At 35.8% G+C, this 13108-nt stretch overlaps 1 protein-coding gene across 1 annotated transcript in view; it reads left to right on the top strand.

Moving 5' to 3' along the window:
- Positions 1–7906, top strand: part of LOC133871908 (bifunctional dethiobiotin synthetase/7,8-diamino-pelargonic acid aminotransferase, mitochondrial) — a 30021-nt gene extending 22115 nt beyond the window's left edge. Inside the window, exons 10-14 of the mRNA XM_062309369.1 lie at positions 451–584; positions 694–825; positions 5238–5372; positions 6522–6634; positions 7212–7906. Of these exons, the coding sequence (XP_062165353.1) occupies positions 451–584; positions 694–825; positions 5238–5372; positions 6522–6634; positions 7212–7404 (707 nt within the window). The 3' untranslated portion in view covers positions 7405–7906. The remainder of the gene's footprint in view (positions 1–450; positions 585–693; positions 826–5237; positions 5373–6521; positions 6635–7211) is intronic.
- Positions 7907–13108: the final 5202 nt, after the last annotated feature.

Genomic DNA, 13108 nt, shown 5'->3' with positions numbered 1-13108 from the left:
TAAATTCAATAGTCCGCTAATTAATGTTGAATATTGTGCATTCCGATAATTTCTGATTTTTTGGCAACTTTTTTTTTTTTTCAAAAACTTTGAATAATTTATTGAGAATAACCTTTTTCCCATACTCAATTTTATATGAATTTTCCAAAACATTGCCATTGCGTTGGCTTTGATTTTTCATCTCCTGATTGTAAATGCGATTTTTTTGTATAACCGTATGTAGGGACTTTCTTGGCATTAATGATTCTATAGTAGTCTACTTTTTGCTATATTGGTATCAATGAATGTTAGACCTGTAATCTGGACCATGCACTCATACAATGCGTTCGGTATTGGTATTTCTATTCTGGATGAGATCATGTACTATCATATGCCTATTTTCTGCTGGGATGCGTGCTCTTTCCTGGAAACTGTGCAATTTTCTCATTCAATGGTTCTGCTGTTCTATAGTTATACTAGCTGCTGGAGGAATGCATATGGTTGATCCACTTTTCCAGCGGGTACTTGTTAATGAGTGCCGAAATAAAAGAATCCCAGTTATCTTTGATGAGGTTTTTACGGGTTTCTGGCGTGTGGGGACAGAGGTTGGTTGCCCTTTAGAGACATTTAACTTTTTTCTTTTCTTTTCTTAATTTTTAATTCTTCATTTTCTTTTTAGATCACTTGATCCGAAAATTGTTTTTCTTCTGGCAGACTGCAGCAGACCTACTTTGTTGTGTACCAGATATAGCCTGCTTTGGGAAGCTGATGACTGGTGGGACTGTACCCTTAGCTGCCACATTGGCAACAAATGCTGTATTTACCTCCTTTATTGGAGATTCAAAGGTAATTTATTGTGCTGGCTTTTCTTTTGTTTCTTTTTTATTTTTATGTGTCAGTTAGGGGTCTTCATGTGAAAGACAATATTATGTAGGAAGTTGAGATGTTGTCTTCATGTGAAAGACAATATTATGTAGGAAGTTGAGATGTTGGCTTCTGGTGGTATGGTTTTGGCTGCCACATTTGTTGATATTCTTGTTTGCATTTCACCCTAGAGTCAAAATAAGACTGACAGGGACTGGTAATAGCAATGCTAGGACACTTTAGGGTGAATCTGTTTGTATGCTGTAAAGTCTCAGAGATATTTTGTTGGTGTATTCTTACTTCATAAAGTCCTTTTTCTTGGTGAATCTGCCTTTTTTTTTTTTTTTTTTTCTTAGTATTCTTTGATATATTATTACCTAACAAAGAGAGGTCCTATTTTGGCTTTCAAAGCAGGATTATGCTTTCAATAATTTGGTGACATGGTATAAATGAGTTCATTTTAACTTAGCATTCAAGTAAACCAAACTTTGAGGTAGTCTGAGTTTTTTGTTTTTTTTAATCAAACGAGAGGTAGTCTATATTTAGATGAATATTGGTAATTAAATAGAGGTTTAAAATACGTTTATAGGATTATTAAATGTTAACTTAGCACTGTTCAATACTTACCAGAAAAATTTAATGGTCTTTTGCGTGTTACATATATGTATTACTCCTTATGCCAAAAGCTTGTTCTCGATGCCAATTCACTTTAGCCCTCTTTAGGATCAATTTAAACAGCATCACCATTAGATCAGTGAGCTTGACAGCTGAGTCAGTCTCAAATACTATTGAAATTATAGAACTTTGTGCTCAAATGCTAAATCAAGTTCCCACATTCCAGATTGACAATCTGATATTACTTTGTATATCAGATATCTTTCATTTTCTTTCCATGTTTTAATATTTTTATGGATTCAGGTACTGCAAGTAGGGGAAGATTTTTCAGCTCAACTAGGTCCTTATCTAAACTAATTAGGGTCAGCTTCATAGATCTTTTTCTCAACTCAATTAAACTAATTATGGTGGACTTCTTATCATTGTCAAGGCTCCCCGAGCTTTACTTTGGCTCGCAAACTTGAGGCCTTGAAAGCTGATTTAAGAGTCTGGAACAAGCGGGAGTTTGGTAATGTGGAGAACCAAAAGAAGATTCTCTTGGATTCTCGATGGGTTGGAGGAAGAGAGAGCTTTATGTGATGAAGAGAAGTTAAGGAAAGACAAAGTTATTAACTGATTTGGAGAGGGCTACCTTATTGGAGGAGATGAGTTGGAGGCAGAAGTCGAGGGCGCTATGGTTAAGAGAGGGAGACAAAATGTACGGGTTTTTTCCATCGAGTGGCTAACTCAAATAAGAGAATTAACTCCATTAAGTTGTTGGTAAATGGCTCAATTACTTTCGATCAAACTAAGATCAGGAAACACATTGTGCAATTCTATAATAGATTGTTTACTGAACAGTTTAGTTGGTGGCCCAAGCTGGATAGCCTTGCTTTTGATTCCATTAATGAGGAGGCGACCACTTTGTTAGAGAGACTGTTTGTGGAGAGTGAGGTCCTTGAGGTGGTGAAAGGTATGAATAGTGATAAGGAGCCGAGCCCTGATGGTTTTACTATGGCATTCTTCCGAACTTGTTGGGATGTGATTAAAGATGATGTTATGAGGGTATTCCATGTCTTTCATGCCAAAAGTAAATTTGAAAAAGTCTTAATGTTACTTTCATTGCTCTCATTCCGAAGAAATCCGGGGTTGTTGATGTTTAAGGATTTTCAACCTATTAGTCTAGTGAGAAGGGTTGTAGAGAAGATTATTTCGAAGCCTCATAATGCGTTTGTCTGAGGTAGGTAAATCCTAGACTTTGTTCCTAGACTTTGTTCTTGTAGCTAATGAATGTTTGGATAGTAGGATCAGATCTGGGGAGCTAGGTGTACTTTGCAAATTAGATACTGAGAAGGCTTGTGATCATGTCAATTTGGAGTTTTTATTATATTTGCTGAGGAGATGCGATTTTGGGGAGAAATGGTGTACTTGGATAGGACATTGTATTTTTTTGGTCCGCTTTTCTATTTTGGCGAATGGCTTTCCATCCGAATTCTTCAGTAGCGCCTGTGGTCTGAGGTGACATGATCCTTTGTCTCATTTGTTGTTTGTCATCGTCATGGAGGCTTTTAGTAAAATGCTATCTGCTACTATAGATGGGGGTTTTCTTTTAGGCTTTATGTGGGTTCTAGGAACATTAATGCGCTTAACATCTCCACCTTCTATTTGCGGATGACACATTGATATTTTGCGGGGCAAATCCAGACCACCTCTGCTATTTGTGTGCCTTATTCTTATGCTTTGAAGCTGTATGTGGGTTGAAAATTAATCTGGCTAAGTCAGAAGTGGTTCTTGTGGGTAATGTCAATAATGTTGATGGATTGGTCAGTATTCTGGGCTGCAGGGTTTCTTCTTTGTCGTTGAAGTATCTTGGCCGAGTGTCGTTTGGTTGGTTGGAAGATGATGTACTTGTCTAAGGGTGGAAGGATTACCTTGATCAAGAGCACCCTATCCAATTTGTCTATGTATTTCATGTCTCTTTTTCCATTATCTGCTGGTGTTGCTAATTGCATAGAAAAGTTGTAGCGGAATTTCTTATGGGTTGGACAAGGTGAAGATTTCAAATTTCACTTGGTAAGTTAGTCTAAGGTTTGTTCTCCGATTTTTGAGGGAAGGTTAGGGGTCTAAAACTTGTTTTTGTTCAACCGTGCTCTTTTGGGGAAGTGGCTATAGCGCTCTTTGCATGAGAGAAAGGCCTTGTGGAAAGTTGTAGTGGATTCTAAAAATAGTAGTTCATGGGTAGGTGGCGTTTAAATGAGGTTCATGGGTCATATGGGGTGGGGTTATGAAAAAATATCAAGAGGGGCTGGGGGAGAGTTTTCTAGTCATACCATATTTGAGGTGGGAGACGGTTCCAAGATTAGATTTTGGCATGACGTAGTGTGGGGATTAGGCCCTTAAGGAAGCTTTCCCATATTTGTATAGTATTGCTTGCGCTAAAGATGCTTTCGTGGCAGATCACTTGGAGTTATTTAGTTACTCCCATCAGTGGAATGTAAGTTTTATCAAAGCGGTTCGCATTTGGGAGGTGAATGTCTTTGCTTTGTTTTTCAATTTGTTATATTCCTTTAGATCGAGACGAGGAGGTGAAGTCAAGCTTTGTTGGGCCCCTTCCAAGAGATTGTTGTTCAACGTTAAATCCTTCTATAACATCCCTATTCCTCAGGATACTCCTTTCCTTTAGAAGAGTATTTGGTAGAATAAAGTTCCCATGAGAGCAGCATTTTTTTTGCTTAGTCGACCACCCTAGGGAAGATCCCCATCATGGATAACCTAAGGAAGCAACATGTCATGTAGTTGATTGGTGCTATATGTATAAGAGGTATGAGGAGTCTGTGGATCATTTTCTACTCCATAGTGAGATTGCTAGTGCCTTATTAAGTGCTACTTTCAGTCGTGTTGGGTTAGCTTGGGTTATGCCTAAACGAGTGGTAGACATTTTGTTTGTTGGAGAGGGTTGTGCGGCTGTCCTCCGAGTATAGCAACGTGGGAGCTGGTTTCGTCTTTTTCCTTTTGTGGTGTCTTTGGAGGGAAAGAAATGATAGAAGTTTTGAAGACCGTGAGAGGACGGTAGTAGAACAAAAGTCTTTATTTTTCAAAACTCTATACCACTGGACAGTTGTTTTAGACTATCTTAATTTTCTTAGTTTTCATTATTTTCTTGACATTTTTTCTCTTTCTATCTAGGTGTATCTCTTGTATACTTTCTATGTACTTGAGTTGCGCATTTTGTGCTTTTTAATGATCTTTCGATTACATATAAAAAAAACTCCAGAACTTTACTTTTTCTGTATTGTAACAATCTTCACTGATTTTTTTTCTTTTTCTTTCTTTCCCTTAAAAAAAAATTAATTTAATAAGTGCAGAATTACAATACAATCTTAAACAGATCAAATTTTTTAATTAATGAATGTCTTTTTTTTTTTTCTTCTCTTTTGTCACTGCTTTTTCTGTATTGTAACAATCTTCACTGATTTTTTTTCTTTTTCTTTCTTTCCCTTAAAAAAAAATTAATTTAATAAGTGCAGAATTACAATACAATCTTAAACAGATCAAATTTTTTAATTAATGAATGTCTTTTTTTTTTTTTTTTCTTCTCTTTTGTCACTGCCTTCCCCATTTCTGCTCTTTATAGCTTTCAGTTGATGTATTTGTGGTCTTTGTACTTTGAAAGTCCCAAACACCACCTGTGTCTTAGAATCTGTGTTCTCCCTAGTTCTGTACACGTTTGTTCTAAACAGATCTCTGATACTATTTAAATGATAAATAATGTTCTAAAGTTCTCTTCATTCTGGTTACAGCTCAAGGCCCTTTTGCATGGGCACTCATACTCTGGACATGCTATGGGGTGCACGGCAGCTGTTAAATCCATAAAATGGTTCAAAGATCCCCAGACAAATCTTAACATCACTTCTGAAGGAAGGTCGCTTAGGGAGGTATGTTGATTATTGTTGTCATTATTTTTGGGGATCTTCGATATTACAAATCTTTCATTAGCATCAACATTACAAATTTACAAATAGGGTGCTTCAGGCCCTTATTTTTTAATATATATATATATATAATCACTGTGCTGAGTAGTAGTGAGGGGGCGAATACGTTTGTGCATCACTCAGCCTTGTATGGTTTACAATAAACATTAAGGCAATGATTCATCAAAAAAAAAAAAACATTAAAGCCAATGGTCTTTGGACCAAATGGTATTTCCTTCCTCCCACAAATGAGGGGAGCAGGGAAAGATTATGGTTCAATCCTGTACTGATATGTGAGTTGTATTTACCTATCAATACATACATACATTCACACACCCAATTATACATAGAATAGATTTTTCAATCCTGAAATTAACTGTCCAATGATATTCACTGGTTCTGTGTTCAAAGGTTCAATGCTTTCAGTTGCCATGATTAAATATTCAGTATACAAATAAAAAAAAATGCTTCATTAAGATAGTTTCTTTTCCCTTGCTAGTTCTCATTAGAGTACAAGAGATGGTACAACCTCATATTTTTAGCATGTAAATCTACCTTAATTTTACTTTCAATTGCATTCTGACAGAAGTTTCAACTATCAAACTTGAAATATCTCCAGCTTCAATTACAACATGTAGAGAAGCCCTGAATTAGTTCTAAAGTCAGCTTCAATTACAATGTGTAGAGAAGCCCTTAATTAGCTTTAAAGTAAGTCCTTGGGAGCCCCTAAAATAGAAAACTTATGGAGGCTGCTGTTTCTGTTAAGCTTCATTACATCAATGTTATCTGTAATTTCAAGTTCAAACTCTAATGGATGTACTCATCAATCGTATTTAATTACAACAGTTGTCTATGAAGCTGACCTTTCATGACCATTTTTGCTCTCCCCCCACCAAAATAAAAATAATAAAAAAAGAAGGCCAAAACACCCTACACCTCAGCATAAATTAAGGTGCTTGGTTTGCAACATAAAATCTAACAGGTATACCATAGGCCTGTCTGATAACTATCAAATTCCTTTTTGTTCGCCTAATAGTGATCATGCTAAATTTTTTACTAATGGGAACCATAAATCAATTTTTTTTTCTTTTTTCTTTTTTCAATTACTTGCAGTTATGGGATGAAGACTTGGTGCGACAGATTTCATCAATTCATGCAGTTCAAAGAGTGGTTGCATTGGGAACTCTCTGTGCCTTGGAACTCCGAGCAGAAGGCTGTAACGCTGGGTATTGTCTGATTAGCTTCTCTGAATTATTTTTAAGTGTCATCTTCTATCAACTGTCATTTTAGCTCCACATGCACTGTATAACACTTCCCAACTTGTAAGCTGGAATGTTTCAACATGAAAGTTATGTCCATAAGAAACTCTTATTTGAAGCATCTTGTACTTGAGCAACTTCTTTATGTTGTAACCATATAGGCAGTACACAGTAGTTCTTCACGGTTCATGGTAACCCAGAACACATCAGTAGGATTATCCAATTTGAGCTTGTCTGTCTTGATTCTTGAACAGATTATGCCTTATCCCTCTAAAAACAAAATTAAGAAAGAGAGAAAGAACTTCTAAGAAGACATGCTACAGTTGATTGTATTTTAAGGCCAACTGGCCAAGAGAGGCATTGCCCTATTCCTATTGTAACAAACACTTACCCTTGATCTGGTTTTCTTTTCTTTGTGACTTGATCATCCCCCCATAGGGCTTGCACTACTGCTTTTGTTCTGGTTCATAGTCCCTGCATATCTATACTTAAATGTTTATTACCTCGTTCAAGAAGTTTTGCTCTAAGCAGGTGTCTTTTACAGGTATGGATCGCTATATGCGAGCTCTCTTCTTCAGAAACTCCGCGAAGATGGTGTTTACACGAGGCCCTTGGGTAATGTCATATATCTCATGTGTGGCCCCTGCACACCTCCTGAGATCTGCAGCCAATTACTTGTCAAACTTCACACAAGACTTGAAGAGTTTTGCCAAATTAAGGAGTTCACAAAATTCTGAGTTATAGTAATTGAAAGCTATTCTAAATTCTTCTCTTTTATGGGTCCCGTGTAGAGAGTCGGGGCTTCTTTTTGTTAAGGATTTACGATCTTCTTCTTATGTATAAGGATCTATAATAGTTGATAATTTTGTTGTGGAATCAAAGAAAAATGGTAAGATAAGATAAAGAGATTGTAATACATGAAACTAGTTCTTTAGGAACTATATTCATCTCCTTTTATTGTGTGTTTTTCATGCTCCTCAGGATTCCCTTTTATAGGCATAGAATCATAATGGGATGAAAATGTATGGAAAGGGTGATATATGAATCAAGAGGGTACATGACTGTAGTAGGAATTCCAAGGGATTACATTAATGTGGTAAGAATTGCAAGAGATGAAAACTAAATGGTCATCCACCTAATACATGAATGCATTTATAACACTTTCCCTTGGATGGTCACACACTAAGAATATGCCTTGTTAAAACCTTAATTCTTAAACCTTGCCAAGGAAAACTAAATGGGAAAAAACATGTAGCAAAAGAAAGAGAGTACAATATTCTTGCTCTAGGATTTTGCATCATTGTAACCTTGAAAAGGAAAACCCTGTGGGAAAAAAACCTTAGCTAAAGAAGAAGTGTACAATCCGCATAATCATTGACTACCTCTTATAAGTGTGTAGAGTTTTGATTGTTTATAATGAAAGATCTTTGAATCGAAGCATTCGAATTTTGTGCACTAATTTCTTTGAAGGTTGTAGTTGGTAATGTTTTAGTAAATAAATTTGCCAAATTATCATTCGATTGTATCTGCTTGACATCAGTATCACTGTTCTTCTAAAGCTCATGCATATAAAAGAACTTCGGTAAAATGTGCCTGTTTATATCACTTTTAGTATAGCTTCTTTTGATCTCTGCAATACAAGTAACGTTTGCTTTGTATAATGTTGTTGGGCTATCTTTTGTTGCGGATAGACCACATTTTTTCTCAAATGTGTTGAATAAGAAATTTCAGCCAAATGCATTCCTTGACTTGCAATAATCTTTAAGCGTTTTGAAGAAGTAACAACTATTATTTGCTTGATAGATCTCCATGAAATAACAGTATTGCCACACGTAAATAGAAATTTTGTTTTTGATTGACCTTTAGGCAAATCAGAAATATAACATGCGTTTGCATATTCAATTAACTTCAAATTATTCACTTGGGTAAAACAATCCAATGTCAGTTGTTTCACGGAGATAACGTAAAACAAATTTGACTCCATTTCAATGTCTTCGAGTTGGTATAAAATTGTATCTTGCTAACCTAAAGAAGACCGTCCTACATTTAGTACCAAGACGAGGGAATGCCCAATTAAAGAGATGGGTTAAGCTTGCCCTCACGAGTTAATGGAAAGGGCCCACCGTGCCTATCTTCCATCGAACACGATCAAGAATGGGACTGCTACACATCACTACTTCATGGTCACAAAGTTGTTGAACAATTGTAGGCCCGCTGAACTGCACTGAATGATAGAATAATCGATGCTACACCATTAAGGAGCCGGTGAACAGCCATGATCCTGCCAGGCAATCCAATCAAAGGTGAAATTAATTGAAAGCCTATGATGCAGGTAATCTTCTATGATTAAAGCAACCTGCAAATTAGGTTCACAAAATACCATTGATAACAATTTATGGCTAACATTATGTTGGGCAATTGGCCAATATGAAGCCATGTGCCCCATATCAAAATAAATTGTGCAATTGATCATGTACCCCAGAACATATTACATTTGAAAATTGATTAGTATATGATCACAAACCAAGAATATTGTTGATGCAATTTTTGGTCCGGTGATGTGGCATCATCAGGGACGTCCCTTCGTCTGAGTCTCGACCTGCAAAACAGCAAAGACTCGCCTGGGGTTGGCCGACGAAGCCTCCTCCGACGGTCAAGTCAATCAAGTGTCTAAAAAAGGGGAGAGAAAGAGAGAGAGAGAGAGAGAGAGAGAGCTAAAGGAAAGTCCGTCTAAAATAGATTCTTATACCCCCTTTTATACCCCTGTATGCTATATGTCCATTTTGCCCCTGTCAAGCACAATGCTCAATGTAAACGTCTAATATCATCTATGACTTCACTTGACTTGATCTAATAAATACAGAAGGCTACTAGTGACTAAGGCTCAAGATCCAAGGTCCAATCTGGAGTCCGGAGTCCGAAGACTAATCTGAAGAGCAAACCTGGCCCCACTTTAAATAGGAGACAAATAATCCCCAACAAATATGTTGGACAATTGGCCAAGCGCACGACCATGTACCCCCATATTAAATTGGGTAATTGACTAGCATGCGATCATGTACCCCATATTAGATTGTATTGGGGAATTGGCCATGCACCTCATATTAAAATTGGGTAATTAGCCATGTATCCTAGATCAAGTTATACTGGGGAATTGGTCGACATACAATCATACTAAATAGTATTGGGTAATAATGAACAACCATGTACTCAAGGTCGAGTTAAGCAGAGGTATTGGTCGACTTATGGCCATGGATCCATGTCAAGGCATATAAGGCAATTGGTTGGGATACAGCCATGTACCCCTAATCTATGATGAAGGACAAACATCCAGAACATGGCCATAAGCCTCATGACAAGCCACGGGTTGTGCAGCTGCCCAATGAGCGATGAGAAAGATCTTTGATTCCCAAAGGCACCAACAAGTTCAACGACCCAATCTAGGCATTTGAAGCAACTACGCTATCATAAACTATTGTACAAAAATGGGAGGACAAGGAACCATATCTGGGCCTAGTGTAAAGGGACCATGAACTCCCCTTTCCTATTGATTAAGAAGAAGCACAATAATAAGTAGGGTTGATAATTTTTTACACGACTCGTGAATCCGACACGAACACAACACGAAGTTATAAAATTTGGGTTTAGGCTCAACGGGTTAACTTGTTTATGCCACGTTTATAAACGGGTTAAAGGAGTCAACCCGCGGGTTGACCCGCCAACTCGTTTATGACACAATTAGCTAAATGGGTTGACCCGCCCAACCCGATTGGCTAATCGTGTTGGGTTCAAGTTGGCAAGTCAATTGGGTCGATCCAAACCCGCCACGATAACCCATTTTGCCAACCCTAATAATAAGGGCTTCATATGAGAATTCAATATCAAAATGACATGGAGATTAGTTTTAAGATAAGGCTTAGAAGTATTGATTAAGTTAACAAAGTCATAGGAGGCCCTTGACCAGGGCTCAGGCCTCCCTTAGGGAACTAACAATAGTCTCCATTTATTTTTGATTTTTTAAATTTATAAAACAAAATTACTTTTTATTTTTCTATTCAAGTACACTTCACAAACATTGGGTAGCATTCCCAATATTTAGGGAAGCAATATGAAGTTGCTGCATCTGACTTTTTGTTTTTGAATAAATTTTTCTTATATTTGAAAAAGAGAAAAGATTGTAGGGAAATTGTTGTTAATACTTTAACATCCTCAACTTCAATCGAGGTACCATAGATAACAATGACTGATTTTGTATTTTTACCAAAAACAAAAACTAACACAAATGAGTAGTTTTGTGGCCATCTCTAATATAACAAAGGGGTGGTCAAGTAACCATAATAGGTGAGGGGTGATCGTGCCGAACACGCACAATCACATGTGGAGGGTGTCATGCTAAACAAATCTATTCAGCTCGATAACCCCCACCAATTATAAGAGTGATGGTCACGCGATCATCCATTTTTGTCAATTATTTGCTTTCTAATCTCTTGTCAACATCACTAAAATATGTAGTGTGTTTCAAGGCAAATTAGTCATGCAAAAATTTCTCCAACACAGGGTCAAGTCAGAATATTGTAATTAGTTTGTTGGTCCGAGTTGCTGAGCTCAGTCATCTCCAATTTCAATTTAACTTCAGTGAAGAGTGAAGACAAATATATATATATATATATATATATATATTTTTTTTTTTTTTATTTTTTTTTTTTATAGATAAAAGTTTGCATGTTTGATATTGCCTGTGTTGAGAGTAAAATGATTGGCTATTAACGGGCCAGATGCTAAACGACACCAACACTGAAATTGTGGAACAAATTGTAAAGCCAAGATGGTTGATTAGTTGCAGACAGCAGAGTGCAGAGTGCAGAGTGCAGGCCCAGTAGTTTTCAGGAGCTTTAAATTTTTGTCTGCTTTTATTTATTCTTTCTTTGGGGTCGTTTTCGTTATTTTGCTGCTCCACTTTCTTTTGCGGCAACACAAAAAAGGGCGGAAAAGAAGTTGTTCTTATCTTATCCTTAACCTACTGTACCTACACCTACAGTTCTATACTTCTATGGTTCATAAAAAAGACTCCCTCTCCACTCAAACATAATTGGGGATATTCCGTAACTAATCACACCATTTTGGCATTTTCCTTATTTATTTTTATTTTTTTAAAAAAATAATTAACTTCAAAATATTTTAAACTTTTTTAATTTTTTTTTATCACATCATTAATTTTTTTTATTACTATTCAAATAAAAAAAATTCATTATAATACAAAACTTTTTTATTTTTATATAAAAATTATTTTTTACTTTATATCAAATCAATCACTTTTTACAATTATTTAAAAAAAAATGGTTAAATATCTTACACCCTTGTGATTTTGAAACTTTATTTTTTATCCTATCACTTTTCAATTTTTTTTTTAGATGGTACCTATGCTATGGAAAAAGATGAAGATGCTACCTCAGTCCATTCTTCCGTCTAAAACTGACAGATTTTTACGTCATTGACACGTGACAGTGTGACACTATTCAAATTACGATACGTGGCCCCCATATATATATATATATTTTAATACTTTTTTTTAAAAATAAAATAAAATGTAGGGGTGGCTTAGCCACCCCCAATGCTAGTTTTAGAGGTGGTTGAACCACCTCTGTGGCCCATTGGGGTGGTTCGGCCACCGCTACCCCTAAAATATTTTTTTTTTAAAAAAACTTAAAATAAAATAATTTTTTTTAAAAAAATTGTGTAGCCACGTGTCGCAATTTTAATGGTGCAACATGTCGCTGGTGTGGAAAAATGTTAGTTTTGGACTGAAAAATGAACGGAGGTACCATCTCCGTTTTTTTCTATAGCACATGTACCACCTATGAAAAAAATGAAAACTAAGGAGACAAAAGATAAAGTTTTTAAACTACATAGGGCAAAAAAGTATTTAACTCTAAAAAAAAATTCAACTCAACACACCCACTGGGCTCCGTTTGGCAACCCCACTCTCCTCCCATTCTCTTATTTGCACTTCTTCTAAAAAACATTAACTTCAAAATATTCTAATTTTTTTTACTTTTTATATCATATTAACAATTTTTTTAGTATTTAAATAAAAAAACCCACTACAATATATATAAATTATTTATACTATATATCACATCAATCACTTATTACTATCACTAAAGAAAAATTTCATCTCAAATATGAGGGGAAGGAGTTACCAAATGGAGTCTCTCCATTATTATGATTCAAATAGACATAATTTATTAGTATGGTCGGAGATTCATGGCCGCTTGATCATAATTATTTGATCGATAACATTATAGAAATTAATTTTATTCGATATGAACTCAATAAAAAATTAGAGCATAAAGATTGAAGAATTTGATCCATTTAAACAAAAAAAAGATAAATTATAATTGATTTACACAGTCTTATACCTATATTTCGATACGATAAAAA

The sequence above is a fragment of the Alnus glutinosa genome, chromosome 6 (assembly GCF_958979055.1).
Source record: "Alnus glutinosa chromosome 6, dhAlnGlut1.1, whole genome shotgun sequence".
Taxonomy (NCBI): Eukaryota; Viridiplantae; Streptophyta; class Magnoliopsida; order Fagales; family Betulaceae; genus Alnus; species Alnus glutinosa.
The sequence above is the reverse complement of the archived record's forward strand: the minus strand, read 5'-3'. Positions and strand labels throughout refer to the sequence as shown.